Source organism: Struthio camelus, chromosome 3 (assembly GCF_040807025.1).
Source record: "Struthio camelus isolate bStrCam1 chromosome 3, bStrCam1.hap1, whole genome shotgun sequence".
Lineage (NCBI taxonomy): Eukaryota > Metazoa > Chordata > Aves > Struthioniformes > Struthionidae > Struthio > Struthio camelus.
Genome location: NC_090944.1, coordinates 103,557,559 through 103,583,263, shown reverse-complemented (window position 1 = coordinate 103,583,263; position 25,705 = coordinate 103,557,559). Strand labels below are relative to the sequence as shown.

General features: G+C 51.3%; 2 protein-coding genes across 13 annotated transcripts in view; one reads left to right on the top strand and one right to left on the bottom strand.

The window, feature by feature from the left end:
• Positions 1-151: 151 nt before the first annotated feature.
• ABCC10 (ATP binding cassette subfamily C member 10) lies at positions 152-25,705 on the bottom strand. 12 transcript variants are annotated; one of them, XR_011140338.1, is made up of 22 exons: positions 21,181-22,040; positions 17,618-17,814; positions 15,289-16,657; positions 13,871-14,098; positions 13,470-13,626; positions 12,618-12,757; positions 12,049-12,128; positions 11,744-11,915; positions 10,648-10,746; positions 10,242-10,431; positions 9,772-9,849; positions 8,860-9,051; positions 8,281-8,416; positions 7,665-7,860; positions 5,590-5,933; positions 5,263-5,432; positions 4,798-4,958; positions 4,120-4,373; positions 3,684-3,786; positions 3,100-3,197; positions 2,789-2,901; positions 152-663 (listed from the first exon to the last, which is right to left on the bottom strand). XR_011140338.1 is itself a non-coding variant. In XM_068939441.1 (22 exons), exons 2-22 carry the CDS (start codon positions 17,776-17,778, stop codon positions 528-530), a joined length of 4,539 nt encoding a protein of 1,512 aa, XP_068795542.1. In that variant the 5' UTR covers positions 17,779-17,814; positions 25,420-25,705; the 3' UTR covers positions 152-527. The 12 variants fall into 12 exon arrangements, 10 of the variants coding, with proteins under 10 accessions (XP_068795542.1, XP_068795537.1, XP_068795540.1 ...); XM_068939441.1 differs by lacking the exon at positions 21,181-22,040 and adding an exon at positions 25,420-25,705 and having other exon boundaries at positions 3,641-3,786; positions 4,798-4,877; XM_068939436.1 differs by lacking the exon at positions 21,181-22,040 and adding an exon at positions 25,420-25,696 and having other exon boundaries at positions 3,641-3,786.
• Positions 23,111-25,705, top strand: part of ZNF318 (zinc finger protein 318) — a 29,819-nt gene continuing 27,224 nt past the window's right edge. The window contains exon 1 of the mRNA XM_068939434.1: positions 23,111-23,245. The gene's annotated coding sequence lies outside the window, so the exon portion shown is untranslated. The remainder of the gene's footprint in view (positions 23,246-25,705) is intronic.

The following is a 25,705-nucleotide window of genomic DNA, read 5'->3' as shown; positions in this document are numbered from 1 at the left end:
GGTCCCTTGGTGCAGCCTTCTGGGAGTGGTTCGTGCACCCTGAAAGCACTAGGGTGCAGACAGGGGTGTCTTTGTGCTGGGAGAGCACCACTCCTGGAACTCACAAGGAGGCTTAGGTCTGGGAGCCAAAGAGGACAGGGACACAGATGAATAATGGAGTTTCATAAGGGTGTTCCCACTTTATTTTAAATTGCACATGTGAGACAAAGACTCAAACTAGGAATTGCTGATTCTCCACTTAGCAGAAGATAAACCCTCTGTAATCTCAAAGGGGAGCCCTGGCGGGGAGCGGCGTCCCACCAGCCAGGCTAGCATGTCCCTAGACACCAGTCCCCATTTTCCCTACTAATGGAAAAGGCTGCATTGCCCTGCCGTGTTCCCATTCCTGAAGGCACATGCGCACTGTCTGTGGGAAGGAACAAACCCTTCTCACATCTCAGCAGCTCCTGGCCCTGCAAGGAGGGGACTGGGGCTGAGGCAAGAGAAAAGTCAGCAGCCGGCCAGGGGTCTGGTTGAGCTCCAGGCGGTCACTGCTGCCCGCTGTGTAGGAGTCGTTGGAACAAGGAGCCGTCCTTCTTGCTTAGGCAGGCAGGTGAGTCCAGCTCTGCCACTCTCCCAGCCTGCATCACTAGCACGCGGTCCGAGTCCAAGATAGTGTTCAGCCTGCGGACAGAAAACACCAGGACGCACGCTCGTGGAGCTGAGGAGAAACACCGCATACCGCTTCCCCTGCAGTGAAGGGGCAGCCCAAGAGATGCCTGGCACATAGCCTCTCCCTGTGCCCTCAGGGACACCCTGCAGTCTAGCTCCCTAGGGAGCCTCTGCCCACCCGTGCACCACACTGGGAGAGCACAGCGATGCCCCCCCCAGCAGCTGGACACAGGAGGGTGCAAGGGGGACAGTGAGCAGCTTTGCAGGGGCTGAAAGGGAGAGACAGGGCACTGCCGATCCTGGGACAGCACAAGATGTTTCTGTCCCCGCAGCAGAGTTACTGAGTCACTTCTGTTCACCCCTCCATTTCCTCACCTGTGGAAGGCGGGTACTGATAGCACCTCACCTCCTGAGGGTGGCAGAAAGGGACTTGTGCATCAGCCATCCTCCTCTAGCGGTCTGGCATCTTTGCTTAGGCTGCCGCCACCAGTGGGTTTGTAGTATGCCAGACTGACAACTACAGCACCCGCAGCACACACTGAGGCACCCTGTTCTGTCCCCACCTCCGCCTTCTTCCCCACCCCACCCCCTCCCACCACTAGCAGGGCAGCACTCTCTGGCCACAGGGAGGGAGGACAGGGCAGCAGTAATGTCTTTGTACAGTCACGCACTGTTCAGTGAGCAAAAACAGCCCTAAGAAACTGCAGGTCAGAGGGAAGTCACAGCGCAGGATTTGAGCAAGTGAAAGCCCCATGGGGTTTAGGACTCCGGTTATTCATTCGCTCCCAAAACAGTGCCAGGCTGCAGCATTTACAGTGATCTGGAGGGGCACAGGACAAGTACTGGGTCACTTTCAGTCCTAAATTCACCCATCCAGTTAATGGCTCACCCAAAGCTGAACGGCTTGGGAGATCCACAGGTACAAACCAATCCTGTCACCACACTTCCCCCCATACTGGTCTCCTCCGTTTCCCTTCATCCCGTGGAAGAGGGTCTGAGACTGTCTTTGATCCAGTCTTGCTGCCTTGCCTTCTGTCACTCCTTTCTCTTCTGGTTCTCCTCTCTAATTGCTCCTCCATCAAAGACCTGTCCCCCTACAACAGCTCAGCCCACAGAGCGCTTACCTTCCTTTATTTCTGCACTCTAATTTCCCTAATGCAGGAACCACTTTCCCTTCCCTTCACATCCCTCCTGGCTCCCTGACATCTAATTTATTGAGCAAGAGCCACTCATTTCACTCGCAAGGTCCAGTACACCCTGCCTATCATCTGTCACTCCCACTTCTGCACAGCAGGACAACAGCCCTTGCCCCCTTCTTGCTTGATTTTCACTTTTGCGGTACCCTTTGTGCTGGGAAGCAACTCCCTCAGAAGCACCCTCCATACTACTGCATTACCTCCTCCAAACTCTCATTCACCAGGCAATGGCGGGAGCACTCTGGGCAGCGATGACTGCCTAATGCTGAGCCATCCCTTCCCCGTATCCACAGTATCCATGTTTTGTCCTCCTCCCTCTGCCTGTAACCATCTAGTAGTGCCCTACTCTCAAATTAATCTGTCAGCTCTTGAGCAAGCAGTGCTGACCTGTCCTGTCTGGGCAATGTCTAGCCTGCCAGCATGGGGTGTCAGCCAGGATGAAAGCTCAGGGTGCTGGCAAACAGAATTATCAAGTAATCTGCTGCCCTGGCAAGGAGATGGCTGCTGCCCTTCTCCTCTAGCTGTCCTGCAGTGCCCTCTACTGAGCCAGAGACACCTGCTCCACCCAGGCATCCTCTTTGCTACTTTCTGTAGGGTATTTCTCCATTGCTCCTTGTCCTATTTGGCAGAATCACGAGAGCTGGTTCACCCCCTGGCCCCAGAAGGCAGGGCCCAGTGAGCCATCTACCATACGATGCAGTATATTGGCTTAACCCTTTGCTGTCCCCCAGTTTCTGGGTACAACATTTTCACATCCAGTTGTTCCAGCACCCAGGGGTTAATAAACTAGGCAAGTTCCAGGCTTTTGCACTTGAAAAGCCTCATCGCAGAGACCTCCCTGCTCAGCTCAAAGTGCAGGCATGGCAGGCACAGCTACCACTCCCAGTGGGGGAGTGCTGTGGTGGGGTGAGTTTAGGGGCAGCATGCTGGCCCCTCTGTACCTGTGAGCAATCGTCAAAACTGTTTTGTCAGCGAAGCGCTGGCGGATGGTCTGCTGCAGCACCTGGTCTGTTTTCTGATCCACGCTGGCTGTGGCCTCATCAATGCACAACACCTGCCACGGACAGAAGGTGAAGGGAGCTCCCAAACATGATAGGGGAGACCCTGATCCCAGCTTAGGGACAACCTGAGAAGGTAGCAGGGGTCACCCATCCCCAGCACTCCCAAACTCCAGAGTACCCTGCCCTGCAGTGCCAGCATCACCATCAGCAGCCCACCCTTTCCCTTGCACTGAAGAAGATAGGACACTCACCTTGGCCTGTGTCAGGAGGGCTCGTGCCAGACACACCAGCTGCCGCTGTCCCACGGACAGACTCTTCCCTCTCTCCCCCAGCTCGCTGTCCAATCCACCTGCAGGGGTGCAAGATCAGCAGTCACCCCCCAGGCTGTGTGTCAGGACTCAAACAGCTCCTCCAGTCTAACGTTTTCCTGGTAACACTGAAAACCCCAGTCACTCAGATGCAAGCAACATCTGGCACTGAGATGCAATACTCTGCTAGAACCAGGGGTGTGGCATGCCTCTCAGGCTCTGCTCCAACATTCACTGCGGCCTGGTCTCATTAGCAAGATCCTGCCAGGCCCTGCTCATCTGATCCATCACCGGACAGCCTCTTGCTATGAAATCTTAAGGGTATGCCACAGGGGTCTCACTGACCTGTTCTACCAGGCCTCACCTACCAGTTCCCTGCTGCATCTGTCTGACCCTTTCTCCCCAGCTCCTGGCTGAGCAGAGGCCACCTACCCTCTCCGTGTACCAGGACTTGCCAGCCTCTTCATGCTGGGCTCAGGCTCACCTATCTGAGTAACCACATCCCGCAGGTGGCACTGCTCTAGCACCTGGTACAGCTCAGTGTCTGTTCGTTGTCCCTGGGGGTCCAAGTTCTCTCGAATTGAGCCACTGAACAGAAACGGATCCTGGGGGATGATGGCCAGCCTGGACCTGCAAGCACAGGAGAACTGAGGGTTCACAGGGTGGGTGGGTTCAGCCGAAAGCAAAGGAAAGCAAAGGCCTGTGTTTTGGGGGTGGGGTGTCTTGGCTTGGTGCATGTCTTAAATGCACAGAGACAAGGCATGGGTCATATCGTCTGGAATACTTAGCACAGCTGCTCAGAAACAACAGAGCAACTCGTAAGAAGCTGCCACAACCTGACAAGAGGGTGCCCAGACAGCAAACCCTTTTTCCTCTCACTCTGCCCCTCAGCATCCAGCCACTGGCAGCTCTCTTCCTCCATGTCCCCCTCAGTTGGCCCCCTATCAGCTCTGCCCTCCATACCTCAGGTCTTTCAGCCCCACCAGCCGGCTGTCGACACCATCCAGGAGAATCCGTCCTGCTTTCAGTTCCAGCATGCGAAAAAGTGCCAAGAAAAGGGTTGATTTTCCAGATCCTGTGCGACCCACAATCCCCACCTTCTCTCCAGGATAAACAGTGAAGCTCACTCCATCAAGCGCATTGGGCAGGCCTGCTCGGTACGTCAGGACCACCTCTTGGAACTCCACGTACCCCTGACTTGGCCAGTCCGCAGCAACCTAAGAGGGACCAGGGCGAGACAGACCATGACTGTGACCGACTGTTAGGTTCAGTCCCACCTGCCCTCCAGCCAAGCCCTGTCCACCCCTTTGGCTGGCTTCTTGGCCTCTGAACAGACTCCATCCACAGCCCAACCCCATCTCCAGCCCCTTCTAGGATTGCTTTTCTCTGATAGCTCAACCCCAGTGCCCCTTCTGCTCTTTTCCCCCTTCCCACTGTTCCCGTCTTCACCAGCTCCTTCCTGAGATTCATCCCCCTTGAGGGATGTACTGGCAAAGGATGAATTATCAAGGGAGTTTCTGTGGGTGAGGGTCCTCCACCTATTCACTGGAATCCTGTGATCTCTGCCAGGAGGCAAGTGCAGGGCACAGAGCCAGAGGATGGGAAACAGGCCAGTCCCTGAGAGCATATTTTAGCTTTTACCTGGATCAGTTTGTCTTGGGGCTCTGTGGGGATGTCTGTGGTGTATTCCTCTGTCCGTTCCACGCTCACCATCATGGTTTCTGTCAGAGTGAAGCTGGAAATGAGGCCTGAGAGCAGGTTTGTGACAGACAAGGCGTATGAGAGTGCCAGGCCCACAAGTCCTGAGATAACAAAACCATAAATAGGCATGTTACCGGCAGGGAAGGAGCTGGGATCTTGGTGGCAGGACAAAGACACAAGGAAGGAGTCACCGTTCTGGAGTGTGGGATCCCATTCCAGGATGAGGACGTACAGGAGGAGGGACAAGAGCTGAAGTATAGTTCTGGGGGTGAGTTGCAAGGGGACAGTGAGCATGAGCTCCAGATCCTCCCTGGCATAGGGAGATGGTGCAGCTCTGGACGAGGAGGGGAGGCACCCTTGGGCCACAGCCATGAGGTAGGCATAGAGCACTCTCTGGCAGCCCACCTGGATTTGCCAGTTGCTTCTGGTGCTGGATAATGGCAATTCCTGCAACAGCAGTAACCACAGCTACCCCGATCATCTGCAAGCGGATGTCCAGCCACTGCATCGCTGTGTTGCTGGCAAAGAGACAGCGTTGGTTTTGCTCCAGGCGCAGCTGATTCTCCACCTCAAACCTGGCAGGCACATAACGGAGGTTCACGTTGGCTGCACACCCCACCACTGCTCACAGTGCCCCAGGCCAGGGATGTTCCTGACACTCTAACCAGCCCCACGGCTCTGGTCTATAAACACAGCCAAAGCTCTGGCTGAGCGCTGGTTCCTTGCACTCACCTGTGTGTTGCCCGCATGGCTCTGATGCTGCTCAGCCCTGAGAGAGTCTCTGAGAAGTGAGTATAGATGGGGGAGAGGGTGAGACTATAAAGGCGCTTGAGCTCCCGGGACGTGCGCCGGTAATAGCGCTGGACGGAGAAGTAGAGTGCAGCCAGAGGGAGTAAGACCAGACCAACCCAAGGGAGGCCATAGGTGATCATCACCAGCATGCCCAGGAGCCCATACATGTTGGCCAAGAAGATGTTGAGGATAAACGGCAGGCTGTCATCCACGCAGTACAGGTCTGAAGAGAAGCGGTTCAGGATCCGGCCTATTGGTGTAAGGTCAAAGAAGGTCACTGTGGCCTGGCAACAAGGGAACAAGAAAATAAGAACAGCAGCGGGCTGCAGCGGGGCCTAGCCACAGAGTAGTGCCCTGGAGAGGCAGAGCTGAGCAGAGCAGGGAAGGCCCACAGTGGGGTGGCCACCCCAGCCCCACCCTCACTTCCTCGGCTGGGAAAAAATCTCAGACCTCAAAGCCAGCAACGCCTTGCTAAACAACTCAGGCAGCTCTCGTGGTAAAAGGAAGGAGCCCTTCTGTGGAGAATGGCTGACAGGTACCAAGATGGCAGCCATGAAGTTGTGATACTGGCAACCTAGTCCATACCCTTAAAGCTCAACCTAAATTCTAACCTCCATGCCCAAGGGTCCCTCTCCAGATCAGGATTAGAGCTAATATATGGAATGTCACACTACTGTGCTAGCCCAAAAACTAATCTGATGATTCACTCCGATCCCATACTGGACCATTGGTAGCCAGTGAGACCATCCTCTAATCCTAACCTCGAATTCTCTAATCTTAGTTTCTAACCCTAATCCTCTAATCCTAACCCTAGCCTGAGGACACAACAAAGCCCAAATCCTAAGGAAAGTTGTCTGGCATAGGCCAGCACCAGCCCTAAATCTTGCTTGATAACTTTGTCCGATCTAATCTGAACCTGAGTCCATGATCCTGCAAAAGCTTTGATCCAACTGGCCCTCACCTTGGCTATATATCTAAGCCTCACGGTGAACAGATATAAGCCACCCCAACATGGAATGGAGCAAGCCCTACGAGGCCCATTTTGACTCCCAGCTCGTTGGCCCCTTGTTCTCCAAAAACTTCTTCAAGGGTAAGTCTTCAAGGGTAAGTCTTCAAGGGTAATCTTCCTTGATCCTTTATCCTAATAACAACCATAGCCTAAGAAACTCCGCTAGCTTACACCCTAAACACAGCCAATTCACTAAGTTAGTGCCAGGTATTTTCTGAACCTTAACTTACTGGCTTCAGGTGGCCCAGATTCTCTGTACAAGCTAGAACATATTGGAATCAGCCCCAGATGTACCTTAACATCTCATCAGATCCTGGTTTCCCTAACTTTTGCTAAGTTTAGGGATGCCACTTGTCGTGAGGATGAAACCTCCCATTTTAGTAGACGCCACTGCAAGTCCTAAAGTAATTTCAGTGACTCTCCTAAGCCTACGCTGTAACCTGGCACCACATCCAATGTCACGTCTATGGATGGTTTAATGAGCAATGCCTGTGCCAGTATTAACTCACTTGGTGATTCCTCCTGGTCCCCCAGTAAACAGCAGTCAGGAGGCCCCAAGCATGCCAAATCATAACGCTAATTTCACACTTACCTTCAGAGCAAAGTACCCCTCCACTTGCACACATCAGCCCCACAGCCCAATGTTCATTGAACATTGCTCCTAAATCTTAAGACTTCTTGAATTCACAATGAACCACCCTTCATCAGCCTCAAGCGGCCCAGAGTCTCATCACAGAGCTTGGTACTGGTATCATGGTGTTCTCAGTCCTGAGCTGGGGATTGCCAAATGAAATTTAGGGCTCTAACAGCATTTTGTAACTCATCTCTAGAATGGGTGTTGGAAGGGTTACACCTTAAGCCTTAACCTTATATCTTTAAGCTCATCAGCTAGCACCAGTGAGAACCCTAATTCACACCTCAAACGCTAAATCTCAACTAGGAGAATGATGTCAGGGCAGAGAGACTTGCAGGGGCCCCAGCCTGTCCTGACTTTTCTGACCATTACCTTTATAACTCGCTGGAGCAGCCGGCTGTGAATGACAGTGGCAGCACGAATAGTGCCGTAAGCAAAGAGGAAGGCCCGCAGAATGGTGAAGAGGGAGTTGGCTCCTGCAATGCTCCCATAAACTGTGAGGTAGAAAGTCACATCCAGTGAACCATTGGACGTGACTGTGGCGGTGCCCAGAGCTTCAGCAGGGAACCTGGAACACAGAAGGAGGAAGACCAGGAATCTGCCAGGGTCCCTGAGACAGTAAACCTCACAGATGGGGTGTCAGAACCCAGGGGCAGGCTCAAAGGGAAACCAGGATACCTCAGCCTGATACTCCTGTGAGAGACCACCCCCTTGACATGCCGGGACACACACGGTCCTTCCATCAGTATGCAGCCAGGGATCTTTCATTGGCCCCAGGTTGCAAGTCCTATAGGTGCCTCACCAATTCCCTTTCTGGCCAGCGATTTAATTTATCTTTCTTTCTCAAAGTAGGCATACAGATCCCATGCAGCAGGGTGGTCAGTTTATCCCTGCTCTCAACAAGGATCTTCACAGAAGATGCACTGAAGAACAAAACTGGAGAGTGCTTCTGGCTCCCTTTGGCATCTCCTGGCCAGCATTCACTTACATGAGCCCAACAACGGAGAAGAGCAGCAGCTCCGGGGAAGGCAGGGGAGCTGAGCTGACTATCACAGAGTTCTTTGCTGTCTGGGACATGCTGGAGATCCAGTGCGACAACCACCAATCTGAGATATTTCTAGACGCTGCAGAGAGAGACAGAATGCATATGGAGGGATTCAGCCTTCGGAGCAGCAAATACGAAAGAGAAAAGCAGGAAGGGAAGCAACTGGGGAATTTTTGTTATCATCTCTGTCTGGCTAGTCTTCCTTTGCCCTCATTCTCCACTAGCATAGCAGAACAGGAGCAAGGGAACTGCCATGAGTTGCAGCATTGACAGGGCACTGCTAGGGGAACAGACATAGTCGCAAAACTGCAGCAGCAAAGTGGAGGCCGGTGCCTGTCCCCACATATGCCCCCTTCCCATTTATGCTACTTGAGTTTGGGGAATAGGAAGGAAGGGTCCTTCCTGCCGCAGGGAGGGCAATTAAACCCCAGTCCCCCTTTTTCTCCCCATGGGCTCTGCACACAGTCAGAGATCAAGAGAGGAACGTCCAAAGAGAGATGTGCTACGGGGCCACCGCCTCACCTTGCATCAGGAGCAGGGAAAACAGGATGGATAACGCCAAGCAGCTGCCCACTGCCAGCCAATACGCCTTGTACACCTGAAAAGCTACTGCTCCTTCTTTCTTCTCCTCCTCCTGGCAGAGGAGGTGATCATCTTGGGTCAATTCTTCTGCCTCTGTCCCTATGGCCTCCTCTTGGCCCTGCTCACCAGAGGCTGTGGGTGTGGAGGCAAAAGCAAGGTCAGTGCTACATGAATTCCTTCTGCAGCTGCTCCTCGCTGCAAACAGAGCAAGAGGAGGCTATAGTGGAGGCTTTTCTTTCCTCCTCCCTTCCCTTTCAAGCCAGGCATGCCAACCCTGGCAGACTTTCATCCAGATCTGGCCTGCAGGTGGGAGAGCAGAATCAAACAGTGATCCTAGCCAGTACCTGATACCTGGGCCTCCTCTCCTCCTGTGCACACACTACCCACCGATCAGCGCTGCCACGGCAGAGCAGGGCAGTGGGAGCACTGTTCTGAGGCCAGCAGCCATCAGGTATGCTTCCTCCATCTTAACACATGTGATTCCTGCAAAGCTCAGAGGACTGGGAGATGCCCTCATACTCTTTCTAGAATTGTTTCTTGTGGACTATTTCTGCCAAACAAAAAGAAAAGAGGGTGCAAGTGGGAAGGAAGTAAGATGCAGTCAGCTGGATTAACACAGAATCAGGGCCAGCATCTTTAGTCTAATCATCTCCATCCACTCTGTAGCGGTATCAGGCCAGCATTTCCTTTCTATCGCACTTCACAGCCATTGCTCCCTCTGCTTCTTAAACCCCTCTCAAGGCAACTGTCCTCAATTCTTGTTCAGAGATTCAGTAAGAGCAACAGGCTTTGTCTGGATGTTTCGCCTGAGCTGCACTGCCCCAGCCACCCTCAAGCTCGCCAGCTATTGACCTTTATCCTTCCGCCTCTTGTCCATGTCCTTGAACTTGGGGAAAGCTTCCACGAGCGGCAGGATCTCAGCTGGTGTGCCTGCAAAGAGAGAAATGCAAATGCTTCAGAGCCCATGAGGAATTGATGCCAGCTTCTCACAGCCTTTTTCTATGAAATGGCCCAGTTTGTTCTCTCATTGCACCACCTACTTTCTCTCACGGCACCTGCATCCTTGAAGGCTCTGCTTCACGTGTCCTGCCATGGCATTATGCCTTATCAACTCATCCTCTCTAGGGCCATCCTGCTTTATAAGTACACCTGCACATTCCCTTCCACCTGTCTTCTCTACCCACGTGCAACTTCCTCGAGCTCTTTTTCCTTCCCTGGATCCCCCACTAGTTAATCCTACTCCCTTATAGCCATCCCTGTTCATGCCACTCCAGGACTGGCACACGGGCACAAGCAGAAGCCTCAGAAGACAGCCAGCGTACCTGTCCTGACTATCCTCCCATTGTCCATCAACAATAAGGCATCAGCTTTCTCCAAAAACTCCGTCCTGTGGGTGCAAAGGATCCTTGTCTTGTGTTTGAGAACTCCCAGAATACATTTCTGCATAAGATGATTAGCTACATCTGCATCAACAGCTGCCAGGGGATCATCAAGGAGGTAAAGCTCTTTCCCCTGAGAGGGAAAGAAGAGACAAGGATACAGTTCCTGGCCTTGCCCTAGCAGGCAGCGCTGGAGAGAAAGGTGCATGGCACACAACACCGTGGTCCAGCATGAGGGGGTTCAAGACAGGCTGCCAGAGCACAGTGCACAGCTGGGTGCTTTCAACTTCTTTACATCTGACTTGGCGTTGGGTGCTGTCTGCCACAACACAGCCATCTTCCTTTTTACCTGATAAACAGCTCTGGCAAGGGCTATTCGAGCCTTCTGTCCCCCACTGAGTGTCACACCATTCTCGCCAACCTCTGTCTGGTCACCCGCTGGTAAGATCTGAAACATCCAAGAAAATCTATTTTAAAAGGGACAGGACACTACTGGGGGCTCAAAATCAGAACACTGGCTCCCTCTCCTGCCTCTGGCAATAATTACCAATCATCTTACCAATAAATTAAACCCTTCAACGGTCAATATTCTGGTTCTGCGGACTACTGGAAAGCTTGGCCATATTTACGCCGCTAAACCCTCTTACCCTCCAGAACAGGGTGGCCACCTCTGAATTGCCTGTTGGAAATAAATTCTGGTCTGAGATAAGTACTAAATTGTGCCTGGAAATTTTGGAGGAGAGCAATAGCTGTGCCAGGAGAAAAACCATGTCAGGGACCATCCAAACAGTTTAGCAGTATAGACAACTGAGTTCCAGTATCTAGAAACACTTCCCTCTCAATTTACTAGTACAGACACAAGTTCTCAAATAAATGTCTTTAAAGAGTACTCATAAGTCCTGCCGAAGCAAATAGTTCCTAGTGCTTGGCACTTCAGAAAATCAGGCCCCAGGTTATAAACTAGGAGAGGAAGGCTGGCTTCCTACCAGGTATAACACCAACTTCACGGGCTAACACAGCTGCAAGCTTCAAACCTATAATGCATGCATTACTGATGGGAGGACTATAGACTTAGCCTCTCCAGGTTCTGAGAAAGTACTGTGTGACCCAAAAGAGCATCAGCTGCCCATAGGTTCTGCCTGCAAAACCTGGCGGTTATTAGCTCTGCAAGAACATCTCCTTTCCCCAAGATCAGGAGCTTTTGAATGGACAGGAGAGGAAACCATCCAAGGTGCTACCAGAGGGACTTTGCAGCTAAAAGAACAGTGGGACCAGGCACGGTTTGGGACTGGAAACCGCAGCAAAGCTGTACGTTTGGGATGGTTGCAAAGGTAGGGTAGTTGTGGCTCAAGTCTGCAAGGATGAGAACTGCTCCCACCGAGGCTCAGTCTGGATGCAAAAGCTGGCCAAGGAGGCCCAGGAAGATTCAAGGCTCAGGCACTCACATTCAGGTCCTCGGAGAGGGCACAGGCTTCTACCACCTTCTCATACAGCCTGGCATCATATTCCCTCCCAAAGAGGATGTTCTCGCGGACACTGGCAAACTGGATCCAAGGCTCCTGTGTGGCCAGTCCAAATCCTTGCTCCAGGTCACAGACATACACTAGTCCACCTTGCCTGCAAGCGCACCAAAGGTAGGTGGAAAAGGGAGCAAAGGAGAACTGCTGGCAGACCAAAACGGCTTACAAATAGGAGTACCACTGGACAGTCCCTTCCTGCCATGGAGTGGCAGGCTATTTCGGCTACTTACTTAATGAGCTCTCCAGTAATGGCTGCAAGCAGAGAGCTCTTGCCGGAGCCGACCTTCCCAACAACCCCCAGAAGCATCCCCTGCAGAGGAAAGTCAAAAGAAGCGACCTGTTGCACTAATACAGGGCAGCCTGTCCGGATTTTTTGAGCCACACATAGCCTTTAAGGAAGCTGACTGCTGTCCTAAACTAGGACTATCTCAAAGGTCCAGCAGCAGACCCAGGCACAGTTGCTGAGTAAAGGAGATCCCTGATATGGCAGGACACAAGTCTGCAAGGACTGTTAACAACCATTGAGTCACCCTGGAATCCAGCTATGTTCTCAGCCCCGTCCTCTCCTGCAGCAGCGGTGGGAAGCAGAGGGAGCTGGTTCATCTCCCATCTGGGAGCCATGCCAGGATCTCCTCCAGTGCCCTTCAGCTCTGAGAGATGCAACACGTGCCCTGTGTGTCTGGGCCAAGAGAAGATTTTGACGTATGGCTCATAAGACCAGGAAAACAGGCTGACCCTGTTCCATTATTTGGCTCCTCTAGTGCCATCTTTCTTCGTTACTCCTCACGCTTCTGCTCACCTTTGTCACTGCCAAGTTCTCAATGTGCAGTTGCAGAGGGCCTGTGGATGAGGGCTGCCTGGTGCTTTCCTCCTTGACTGCTGCCCAGGAGAAGGCTGCACCCTGCATCAGCATGGCAGAAGCAGGACCTGAAGGGCTATCTGCAAGGGAAAAGCAGTAGTGTTGCGCTGCCCTGGGAAGGTCAGAGAGTAACAAGGCACTGGCATCACAAGCGCTATCAGCTTTATTCACAAATGGAGGAGACATGGACAGGACACAGCCATGATGCCCTGGACCCAGCCACAGGCTAAGGCACTGGCCCATTGGTTTGCCCTTAAACTTTTCCTCCCTTCCTCAAACTCACCTATCTCCGGCTCCCATTGGACACGCATGGTGACCTGCTGGCTCTTAGGGAGACACTGCAAGGATAATCTGCTTTTCTTATTGCTGAAGATGAAAGAATGGCAGGGAGCTGGCAACAGGCAAGGCCAGAGGGAAAGGTAGCAGTGATGGGTCAGGAGAGGGGCACCCGCCCGAGCCTCTCTGCCATACTAAACGGAAGCTGTCAATGGCTTCAGTGTCACAGGAGCTTTGGAAAGAGGAGGGAGCAGCTTCTTCTAAGGGGACACTGATGGCAGGGCTCAATGGGGACAAGCGACAGCCTATGTTTAGTAAGGAGGAGTGCTACAGTCTTATCTCCTGCTTTCTACAGAAATTAAGTGCCTTCACTCTGCCTCTGGCAACCGAATGCCCTGAGCCATGAGGTGACAGCCAGCTGCCCTCCGGTAATACCCCTCTGCCCTACACCACAGCTCTCAGCTCTGAATCCTCCCTGCCCAAGGTCCAAAGCCCAGCAGCGTCCTTCTCTGTTACCTAGAGCATAATAAGCCTCCAGGTCCTGGTCCGTGAGTTCAAGGAAGCGCTGGATTCGATCCAGGGAAACTTTGGCCTCCAAGGTCCCATTCAACACCCATGGGAAGCTGTTGAGGGGTAGAATGAGCATCCCTATGAGGGCTAACGCTGTGAACACCTGTGTGGGTACGGAAACAACCATGAGTTCCAGACAGTACCTCCCTTGCACCTTCTATCTTCCAAACGGTTTCACCAGTGAGAGCCTGAAGGGGTCAAGGGAGACAGACTGAATTCATTTCCCAGAGAATATCCCTCAGCCTGCAGCCCCACGGTGGATGCTCCTCTGCATGGGACAAGGTTGGAGCCCTCCTTGCTACCTACGGTGAGCAGTGCTGTCACTTAGGATCTCCCCCTTCACTCACCTTGGTGGCAGTAAGCTGGTGACCCAACAGGACGTAAGTGATGAAGATGACAATGGAGACAACAACGGGCAATGCTGCCCACAGATACACGCACACAGCATCCAAGTACTTGATGGCTCTCAACTTCTGCAGCTCTTTTGCCCGGCAGGCATTTATCCTGGCGCCAAAGTGCTGCTCCCAAGCGTAGAACTTGATCACACGAATGCCACACAGGAATTCAGTCATCAGCTGTAGGCAAAGGGGAAAAACACACAGGGCAGCTGCCACCTGCCTAACACACTGAACGCCGCCTAGGCATCTCGGCCAGGACCAGGTTTGCAGTTCCCTCCTGCTAAAGGCCCAGCTAGAGATTCCAGGAATCATTTCTTGATAACAAAGATATACACTCAAGTGGCAGCTGCTGGGAACTTTGCTCTCCCTCATTCTACCAGCTTGCTCAGCTACCTGTGCTGCATAAGGGTCAGGAAGAGGCAAAATATGACACTACTTTCCAACTGAAAAAGATGCAGGGACATGTGGACTTAGTAGCTCCAGTGTGGATGCCTCTTACCCATGCTGGCCTGACAGTGCATGAGATAACAAGCCCTGCTTCTTGGGCCCAGTGCTGTCATGATACAGCTAATCTGTGTCCACAACCAAGCTGGCTCACACCCAGCAGCTCAGGTATCCCTGCAGCATGCTCCCCTCTCATTCCTGCTCTCAGGTCAGCATGCGCAGAGCAAGCTGAGATGTGCCTGTGCCTGACCTGAAAGAAAACTGACAAGAGAGAGTTCACTCAGCAAACCAGTCTTGTGATACCCCATACAACTAGATGCAGCTTCTGTTAAAGGCACCAAATGAGTCTGCCACAGAGCTGACTTATGTTTTATACTTACAAAGCATGATAGAAATAGTGACTGAAAATGCTGTCCCCTTACATTGGAGACGCTAGGCTCTAAGGTCGGCACCAAATGTTGGACATGAGGCGAGGAAAGGGATGGCACCGCAAATACGCGGAAAGCAGTGGAAAAGATGACTGAGGGTGCCAAACCACTATGTCCATGATTATTACCTTTGTCCAGAATGCAAGGCACCTCATGATTGAAAACATTACTGGAGTAATAGGATGGAAGCATCTCTAGAGGAAGACATTGGGGTCCTACTTTAACTGCTTCCCAAATAAAAGGTAGCTGTGAGGGAGCTTGAATTTGCCCAGGAGGTGAGGGGAGGCAAGCATTAGATGTTTGCTGTTTCATAGGTGGTGAAACTGCATCACCCTGATACACTTCTCTGTGTGTGTCCCCCTCTGGCACTTTTGCCAGTAACTGCAACTCAGTCAATGCACTTGGGATTCACAAGTGGCCAAAAAGCCAACATTCTAGGGACAAGCAGGGAAAACATATAGCAATGAATCCAGAGAGCCACCAGCCACCCCTCACCTTGACCCGTGTGTCCTTGTGCTTCAGCATCTCCTTGTTGTTCTTCATGATGCGGTTGGCTATGACCTTGTTTATGGGCACGAGCAGCAATGCCAAGGCCAGGCCTCCCAGAAAGGCTACCCCCACCTGCTGGTAGAGGAGGTAGAGGGTAATGGCAAACTGGAAGGGCAGGCTCCACACCTCGTGGAAGCTGAGGCAGAAGTTGACCAACCTATCAGTGTCCGTGCTCATGAAGTTGACAATTTCCCCCACAGTGAAGCGGCCAAGGCTGGTGCCGCTGACACGCAGAGCCTTGCGGTAGACGGCGGAGATGACAGCGGCCCGCACCATCAGCATCACCTTGTACACCTCATAGCTGAACTGGTTCCGAAGCAGAGCACCCAGGAAGGAGCCTGCAAAGAGCCCAAGGGCATAGAGCACCCCATGGCTCAGGGGCTCCTGCCGTGACTCCATGAAGTTCACCAGCAGGTTCAGAAGCAGGGGGCCCGAGAAACCCAGCAGGCTGCCAGCCAGCTTGAGAAGTCCAAGCAAGTAGAAACGGAGCCCAAAAACAGAATGAAGCACTGAAAAGAGTCGCACGCCCTCCTGGGCACGGGGCGAGCAGTCCAGGGCATTGCTACTCCCATCCCCTCCAGCAATGATTGGGCTAGTAAGAGACACCGTCTCCTCCCCTGTTTGGCACAGAGCTGCCTTCTCCTGCCAGCAGGAGAAAAATCGCTCACAGACCCTGGCAGCTTGGAGCTGGTGAGGAAGCACATAGACATCCTGTGGCTGGTTCAACATCCACTGGTAGCCGCGTTTCATAAGAGGGTTCATCCAAGCATAGGAGAAGCGTGAGAGCCAGCTCTCACCATCTTCTGCCACTCCCTGCCAATCAGATGCTGGGATCTCTGACTCCGAGATGAGTGGGTCTGGCTGCCAAGAGTTATTGATAGAGAGAAATTCTTGTCTGTTGGCAGCTGGGAAGAGGTAGCTAACCACATACAGAAGAAGACAGGCCAGCTGCAGACAGAGGATGAAGAACCTGGAGGATACAGCAGGGTGGGCAGGGGACCAGGCTGTCCCATTTTGGCAGTACCACACCAGCGTGATGACAAGGGAAGGTGCAGGTAAGAGAGTGAGGAGAGCCAGGGCTGCAGGGCCCCGGGTAGAGCCGTGAATTGACCTGCAGAGCATGAGAAGAGCCATTCCATGACTGAGCCATGCCAGCGCAGCAATGCCGTTTGCCAGCACTTCCAGGTACACAGGGCCCAGCTCCTGATGCGAAATGGTGGCCGGGATTATATCAGTGAGCAGGAGGCCAGCAAGTATGAAAGAGGCAGCAATTCTGCATCTCCAGCCTGGCCTGTGAGGAACACCGGCAACACATCTAAAGGAGGAAAAAGGAAAGAAACGCTTTACAGTAGAAATCCCATCACTTCCCACTGAACGCTCTCCTGTCTTCCTGCCCTCTTCCCTCCGTTATCCATTTGCTCTTACTTAATTTCCTGGGATCCAATTCCCCAACTTTGAAACATCTTTAGACTGTAGGCGTTGCTAAACTAGATCGGGCCAATATATCCTCCTATCTGATCAGTACCAAGGATGCAAGAAAACACCCAAATAATAGCCTTTCTGTAAAGAAGTTTCTTTGCAACCTGTGACATCTTTTGGTCAAATCAGACTTCAATCCTTGAGGATTAACAAAAATATATATTTTCCCTCTTAATTCTGGATGATCAAATTTCCTGTGCCACACCCCTGACCTTTGATTTCTCGTCTTTGTGACATTTTGTCTGGAGAGATTATCTTTATCAGTACTGGTCTCAGTGATGCTGTGCGTGGTAAGTCCATCATCTACTGCCCAGCAAAATATCTGATTATCGCTTGAGTATTTGTGGCCTTTCAACATCAGCGAGCATTGTCATGTTTATGAATTCCAGAAGATGGTAAACAGAAAAATGATTTTTGGTGTCTCTGAACCCCTTATTACCTTGTATATGTCTCCAATACCACGACCACTTTGGATTTATACCTTTTCCCAAAGGAGTCCCAGTCTTCCCAATCCCTGTTCACCGAGATTCTTTTTTTTTTTTTTGAATTATTTTCTGTGTTTTTATTCTCACTAATCCTCTCTCTTCTTTCTAGATTCTTTTCTGCGATGGAGTGACCAGAGCTGTACACAGTACTCTGTATGAGGACAGATGCTGACAAATGTAATAGCATTACAATAACGCATCCATCTCTAGTGACACATTTAGCACATTATAGGGGATCTATTTTCCAGCCTTCCCATCCCCACCTCCAGTCTTGTATCAAAATGAAGAGCTAGATAAGTCGGCTGTTGTACCTTGGAGTGCCGAGGAAGCAGGCACTGACCACTGCAAGGATCACATGAGGAACCACATTTAACGTCAGCTGGTTAAAGCAATGGCCGACACTGCCGTGAACCCACAGAGGCACTGGATCTTCTGGGCTGGTTCCACACAAATCTGCTAGGATGTTCTCCATTCTTTGCTGGGGGTTGAAGGTAACAGATGGGAGCTCCTAGGGTAGAAAAGAAAAAAGAGCATGAGGCAGAGAAGTACAGCGCCAGTTAGGGGTAGGTTGTGATAAGAAACGAACACAGGGCTGAAAAGGACTTCCTGGGTCACACAGTACAGGCCCTGCCATTGCCCGCTTGATAGCATATCATCCGCTTTATGAACTGATCAAGCTCCAGCTTAAAATAATTATTTGTCTCCTAAGGCAACTTGCAGGACCCCACTGCTCTGGGAATTAGAAACGTCCTGCTTCTTTCCAGTCTAAATTTGTTCATGGTCAGCTTATTCTTTGCTACTAACATAAGGAAGCGTTGGCCTTTCTACGTGTCCCTCTGTAAAATATTTTGAGGCGTTTAAACAAACATCTATCAATTATGTTTCCATCTTTGCAACAATTCCCATGCTACAATTCCCATCACGACACTGCTATTTTGACAAGCCGTGCCACATTACACACCCTCCAGATCACACTGGAGAATGCAGCTATCTGTCCACAAACGCAGCCAATACCTACGAGCTATGTAAGAAAGGGAAAACGGGACTCATGACCTTGCACGCTGCCTAGCGGTACAAAACGCACCTGGGATAGCTCTGCCTTTAGAAGCGATTGCTTTGTTCACACCAGCCGGTCCCGTCCCCAGCCTGGGACAGGCTGAGTGCCACCGGCTTGGTGTGGGGCCAAGCTCAGCACACAGGAGCACAGCGCCAAGGCCAGGCAGGGTGGCTCAGGCACCGTGGCCTCCCCCCACCCCGGGGAGGGGGCATCGGCACCAGCCTCGCTCCCGGCTGCCTTCGTGGCCCGCGCCACCACGGCGGGGCCCGCCCGGCCCTTGGCGCAGGGAAGCCCTGGCTAAGGCGCAGCCTGGGGACTCGCGTCGCTGCGCCAAGGGCCAGGTGGGAGAGGCCAGCACGTAGCCTTCCGGAGGCGATCCCGCTCCGCCCCGCCTCGTCCCTCCGGGGCCACCGGCGCCATCACCCCCTTCCTCCTCCTCCTTCCCCTCCCCCCGCCCCGCTCCGTCCCCGCACGCCCAACTTTGACCCCTGCCCCCTGCCGTACCTCGGCTCGCCTCCCGCGGGCGTCGGGGGGCGGAGCCTGAGGGGGGCGGGGCCCGCGGAGGGGCGGGGCCGGGAGAAGGCGGTGCAGCCGTTGCCTCAGCGCGAGGGGGAGGGCGGTCACCGGGGCGGCCGGGGTGGGGGGGGGGGACGCGCCGTGGCGCCTAGGCGCACCGGGGAGGCAGTGAAATGGGGCACGAGTCAGAAGGGCAGATCGGGACCTGGAAACCAGCCCCGCCCCGGGACCATGATCAATCGAGGGCTTGGGCCCTTCGGCCCTTCTCCGAGTCATTTCCCCCTGCCCCCCCCCCCCCCCCCGCCGAAATATCCATTTAATCCTCGCTTGGCAGCAGAAGAAACTTTAGTTAAGGCCAGGAAAGGAAGCACTCTCTAAGATGTCGAGCTAGTGAACCGGTGGGAGAAGTCACTATTTACTAGGAGGGAGAAAGCAGGTAGAGAAGGCTGCTCCGAAATGGGAGCGACTGGGGCCCCGGCCGGGCCCTGCTGTCACGGGAAGGTCGGCAGCGGGCAAAGCCGCCCTCCTGTGAAACAGTCATCTCTTTCTAAATGGCTCCAGCTCAACTGCATTTCACATGACATGCGACCTCCAGGTGGATGGCAAACCCAAGGGAGCTCAAAGCACTTCTCCAGTCAAAACCAGGCGGCCGAGATAAAAAGGAGAAGCAAATAAATTAAACATGCTCCGCTCGTTCAGGCTTTTATCTTCTCAGCATGTGCCGGTTCTGTTCCAACCAATCTCAAAATCAGTCCTTTCCCCAAGAACAAATTTATTTTTCCCCAAATTCCTCTAGTTCCCTTCCCTCCCCTCCTTCTCCTGCCACACTTGGCCCACAGCGTTGGGCTCTCCAAGAGCATTTTTTATTCACATTCACTAGGGACATACTTCTAGTATAACCGACTTCTAGTACAACTATGTTGACCAGGCCTATGAATATTTATGTACAGCTGTGCTTCCAGAGATCGAGACGGGCAGGTACAGCCCAGACAGTAAAAGCGTTTTTTATGGGTATAAATGCTTTTATAGGTACAGCATTTTTTGCTTGTGGCAGGTGATTTTACCACAAGAGCACTTAGCCAACCATGTATCGCTATACCCAAAGCAGTAGAGCTCTTCTAATGTTGTCATAGACATAGACAGCCAAAAGAGGTCATTATGTTAACGTAATGCAATGATAAAACACATGCAAGCAGCACCACAGAAGACAAAACTCGCTCTTTACTGCAGAAGTATGTTGCATTGGCAGATGAGACAACAGGAACATGAGAGGATATCCAGCCTTATCCCATCCAGACTGTTATATAATGATAGGTGAACGCAGTAAAGTCACCACATGCTCTGGGAATTTCAGCTGCTACTGGTGATTTTACAGCAGATGTCTTGGATGCTTCACTTTCCCAAACCCTCTCTTAGCAGTGTTTCTTGCAGAGGAAATTGGTGTATCCCCGTGAATAATTCATCACTGGTAGCAAACTTTACTTTCAAGGCACAACTCTTCAGACATACAATAATGCATTTTCTGAGCTGAGAAGTGTTATCAGCGGGGTGCTGAAGAAGCAAAGTAGCAGTAACATTCCTGTCTGGGAAAACAGAGCAATCTGGCTGAGGGAGCGAGAGACAGCAGAGATAAGAGCAAGAGTGTAGAGGCCACAGCGCCCTCTAATCATAGTTTCCTTGGAAAAAGCAGGAGAGAAAGGCATAGTAGCAAGTAGCTGGCACCACCAAAAGGTTTTCCTCATGGATTTATGAAGGAGAAAGTAGGAGAAGCCCCATCATGGCATTTGTCCTCCCTACAAGAATCCTACAAGAGTTTATCCTGCGCCTGGATTGTGGAAGCTCTTTGCACATCACGCTTGGCTCTTCTCTGATCTTGCTTCTGCCATGCAAGAAAAAGATTCGTTTTTTCTTTTGCTCAAGCTCTGTGTGTCCTCTGCCTTCTCTATAGGAGATTTCAGTACCTGTGCCTCATCCTCTGGTCTACACCCATCACACCGGAAAATTAGCTGTTAGGGGGAGACCAAAGACAGAACTGAGATACAGCTCCTGCTCTCAGATGGGCAGAGACCTAACTGGCATGAAGACTGTGCTATAAATAGGAACAAAAAGGAAGCATTCACTCTGCTAATTGTAACTGAGAACCTTCATTGCCTTACAAAATATTAATATGAAAAGGGGAAAAAATTTCTCTTCTGGTCCAGGTCAATCTCCTGGCATAGAGACATTTTCCTAATAGATACACTTGTTCAATTGTTGTCTTTGAGGGTTCTGACTTCTCGCAGTCCGGAATGTAATCCCTACCTGCGTGTCAGAGTTGGAAGGCTCCCTTTTCACGTCTTCTCAGCTACCGATACTGGACCCTATGTTCATTTGGCCAGTCTCCTCTTGGTCGCGCAAGCTGTTCAAAAGTTTCTAGGATACGTTTTCCTGTAGAGGACATGATACGGCTTTATGTCCTCTCCACTCAAGGAAGTTTCCCTTCAAAAAATGCTATGATATAAGCAGATTCTCAAGACGGCATGTAGGGAACGTGAGGTTTGAGCTGCACACAAAAACCTTCAGATGTCCTGGTTTTGACATCTTATTTCATTCCAAATGAAAAAGCTTCCCCTGGCTTTATATGACATCAAAGAAGTTCTCAGAGATGAGGACGAAGACCACCCTTCTCTCCCTCAATCTAATCTGCCTCACAATTTTTCATTTCAGCCACAGCGTGTTCTAGCGTTCTCCTCCTTTTTAATGTGCTGCATTCTGCTTGCTTGCCTCTCCTAACCTCTCCTTCTGACCATGAACTTTTCTACTTGGACTGGAAGACTGACAGCTCCCAGATGCCACTGATCACTTTTTGCTCCAGACAGCGTTATCTACACACACATGGAAAATGAAACACAAAGGGTGACAGCAAAGGAATCCCAGGAGAATACCAGTCTACCATAACTGACGTGAAATCGTTGGTGCCTGCTTTGCATAAGTACATTTAAAGAGGAGCAATGCCAGAATCTAAACAAATATTCCTGTTTCTCATGCTCTTTCCCCTCTTCCTGAACATTGCTGCCTGTGACATTTACTGCTATGTATTTGGCTGATTTGTGTGCCATGCGGAGTACAGGCTTGTGGGCGTATTGCTTACAAAATACCTTGCACACTATAAATAATCATACACCTGACATTTATCGAAGAATCAGAGCAGTCAAAATGAAAAAAAAAAAACCACCAGGTTTAATCTAATCCACCCCCACAGGCCAATGCAGGCCAGATTGTATTCATTGCCTATTATCCACAGTCTTAGGTCTAGATTGAACTATCCACAGGGAGGAAACTCAGTCTGGCAAAGGGAGACTTCCCCTCCCTTCTCTTATAAATTTATTTTGTTACAGATTACTTAATACCCCTCGCAGGACTTGGAGTGAGGACTGAGTGTAGGCTGTACGCCCATTCCACTTCTCAGCCAAAAGTAAACATTGTACTGAAACAGAAGCCAGTCTAGACAAGCCTTATTCAGAAATATCAACCTTGTAATTATATATGTAAAGTCTCTGAAAGCAATTGTCTACTTGGATGCATTTGCTGTGCTCCCAGCCAGGGCTCTCCTATCAGCTGAACCATCCTCAAATTGCATGACGTCATCACCAAGGAAGGTGCAATTGCGTGGCTCAGCCCAAAACGTTTCATGACCTAGTTGCTTTAGCTGGATCTGAAGACACAACAAATGATTTGTTCCGTCCTCCAGGGGCAACATTAATGCAAGGTTTAGAAGACAGAGGAATATCTTTCACCGTGCCTTCTCACGAGAACACTCATTTTGACATAAAAACAGAGAAAGAAACTGTCTTTGTTCTAACTAGTAACTTTATTCTTACTAATAACCTAGTAATCTAACATTAGAGGGAGTGCTGCATGGTCATTTCATACCCCTGGATCTAGTCTCTACACAGATGGATGAAGGTAAAAAATTATAACTAAGATCTCATACTTTTCTCTGATCGTACTGTTTCTCATCTAGCAGTCCAACCTGAATTGTCTTCAGGTCTACTTTGTTTACTTGTTCACCTAGAGCTATCGCTAACTTTTCTCATTCTACTCTTTTCTTTCTTTATATTGTTTGCTTCTGTGACTTTCTTGAGGCCTAACAAGAATTCAGAGACACCTTATTACCCCAACATTGCCCTCCGCATCCAATTAGCTAAAACCTCTGCAAGCAGCGGCTAATTGTAAGTTCCTCTGACCAAGGTGAGGATGAGGTTTGGCATTCCAAAGAAGAGTTTGGGGCCTGACTTTGTAACAGCAGACCGGCTGGCACCTCCTCTGTCCTGTAAGAGTCTAAAGCATCACTCTCAGGAGCATTTCTAAAACCTCTGCAAAGCAGGTAAGGAACTTGCCTGACTTTTCTGATCCCTGAGACAGAACGCAGCACTTCCCCTTAGAAAGAGCTGAGAGCTCTCAGCTTGTTCTGCAGCATTCGGGCAAATTTCAGTGTTCGATTCCAGATTAATTTAACTGAATCCCACTGCAGGTGCTCAGTCCCTCTGAAAACTTAAATCAGTAAGGCATCTGCTCGAAAGATGACACTGCAGCTAGTACAGAATGCTTTATAAATCGTGATTAAACAGTGATGCTCAGTAAGATGACAGGGTGCTACAAATTGTTAGCGGGCACTAGTCAGTCAGGTATTTCTCTTAGATGAATGGAATTTGTTTCTTCTTAACTCTTTTAAGGCCATAGCACATATACCTTTCGTTTTACCATTCTTCCCAGTAAGCAGTTTTCTTACTAGCACGCAGATAGAAGTTTTAGTGAACTTTCTGATCGTGTAGTAAGTGGTGTCTGGATTCCTTCAGCTTCCAAACGCCACTTGACTTTATCATCAGAAATCACCAGGACATCTTCTTTAAACCTCTACTGGATACAAGGCAAAAAAAGTCAGAGAGTATTCTGGTGTTCTGGAATTTTGCAAAGCTTTTAGTACTATATAGATAACATTTTATTTAAAACCCTGACAGAAACAAAAGATCATCACTGGGTTTTTTGGCTTTGTTACTGTCTGCCTTTTATTTTTTTTGAAAGCAAACTGGTTTAAAACCATTAAAAAAAAAAAAAAACTTTTGTAGATGTCCGCAACCACACAGGCCAACTTTCTCCCCCCTGCTGGGTTGTTTTTAACTTTTATTCAGTTGCTGGAACTGAGCACTTGAAACTGAGGCATGAAAATGTGGTATGTCTTTCAAGAAAGGAACAGAAAACATTCGGGATAACAGCATATTCCTCACAGTAATAAACCAGTTGAAAGTAACTTACAATGTAAAATTAGGGGAGAAATCCTCAAATAGCCATCTGTCCAGTCTCATCAAGTTCTTCTAAAGCACAACTCAGTACCTCTCCAGAAGTCAAGCCTGTTGCTCAGCACAGTTAGCGGGAAAAGATTTATTATTAACTGCCTCTACTGCCATTGTGTTTTGCTCCCACCAAAAGCAGATCCCCAGTATGCTGGGCATCTCCAACTGTATGAAAAGATGAATCTCGTATTTCAGGATGCTTATAGTTGAATTAAGGTCTCTAGTGAACATCATCAACCTTAAGAGAGAAGCAGGAACAGTGGACAGGGGTAATGGAAAATAAGATAGTCTTTATATAGCTTATGCATGTTTTGATGATTGGCATAGCTGAGCATACTTCCTGAGCCTGTGTAGTGGTGCGCTCATTCAGAAAATGTCAAGGTGGGGCAGTTAGTTCTAGTGCACAGTTCTACCCGACCACTCCCAGCAGAAATACCTTATTTTAGTACCTGACAGCCCCCCCACCCATTTGTCAGAGCAAGAGCAAAAAAAGAACAAAGTTACATGTTTCAAAAGGTACAGTATGTTCTTACATAAATTCCTCCCCCCCCCCAAAAAAAAAAAACCCACAAGACAAAAATTTGATTCGGGTCTTCAAATACAAATCCTCACGCGCCGCTTCACCAACAATAAAATGCAAAAAACACGCAGGGAACCTCTCTGCCCTCCTAACCAGGGTAGGAAAGCTCAGGAATTGCGGGAACGGGGCATTTAATCGGAACCTTCCTTTCTCGGCCCGGATCAAGGCCGGCAACTCGTGCTTTCCTTCTGCTGCCCGGCTGGCTGGCCTGCTTCGGCCGCTTGAAAACACCTTTCCTCCTCCTGGTAGGCAACGGCCTCCGGCACGGAGCAGCCGAGGCGCTTCAGCGGCGCCGAGACGGCCGTACCGCCTCCTCTGCGGAGGCCTCGGCGCGGCGAGCGGCGGCTGCTCGGGCCGAGGGCCGGCGACGCGAAGCCGTCCTTCCCCGCTCCCGGCCGAGCGGTTGCTCCGAAGGACGGACGGAGCCGGAGGCTCAGGCTCAGCACCGCCGCCTTCAACAGCCGGCGAACTATGGGGCTTTTCAGCTCCCTTCTGCTCAAAGGCGACCCGACCCCCCAGCTCGGCGAGTCCCACCGCCTGGGAAACGAAACCCTGCCGCGGCTGACTGCCGCCGAGGGCCCGCTCTCACCGCGGGGCCTGCCCCCCCGCCGCCCCCCGCTCCATTACCTGCGGGAGGCTCCCCGCCGCCCTCCGCTCCCCCTCCCGGGCGCGGCCCGGCCGGGGAAGGCGTTGGCGGCTGCCGCCGAGGGCCCCGCAGCGGGGCCGGAACGGGGGAAGGCAGGCAGGCAGGCAAACAGGATGGAGCAACCGCCGGCGTGCGGCCGAGCGTATCCACCCCGCAGCCGCCACGGAGCGGGAGCGGGAAGGCAAGGAGGAAGCGGGGCACCGCACCACCGAGCACAGCGCGGCGGCGGCGGCGGCGACCGCAGCGCCCGCCCTTGCCGCCGCCGCC

What these genes read in the sequence shown, in the direction of transcription:
- ABCC10 (XM_068939436.1), bottom strand. Translation starts at nt 17,778, where the DNA reads ATGGAGAACATCCTAGCAGATTTGTGTGGAACCAGCCCAGAAGATCCA. An exon ending in CAAGAGGCGGAAGGATAAAG is followed by an intron (nt 9,052 to 9,771) that starts GTCAATAGCTGG and finishes CCACACCCACAG; the next exon opens with CCTCTGGTGAGCAGGGCCAA. An exon ending in CCCTCCTGACACAGGCCAAG is followed by an intron (nt 2,902 to 3,099) that starts GTGAGTGTCCTA and finishes TGTCCGTGGCAG; the next exon opens with GTGTTGTGCATTGATGAGGC.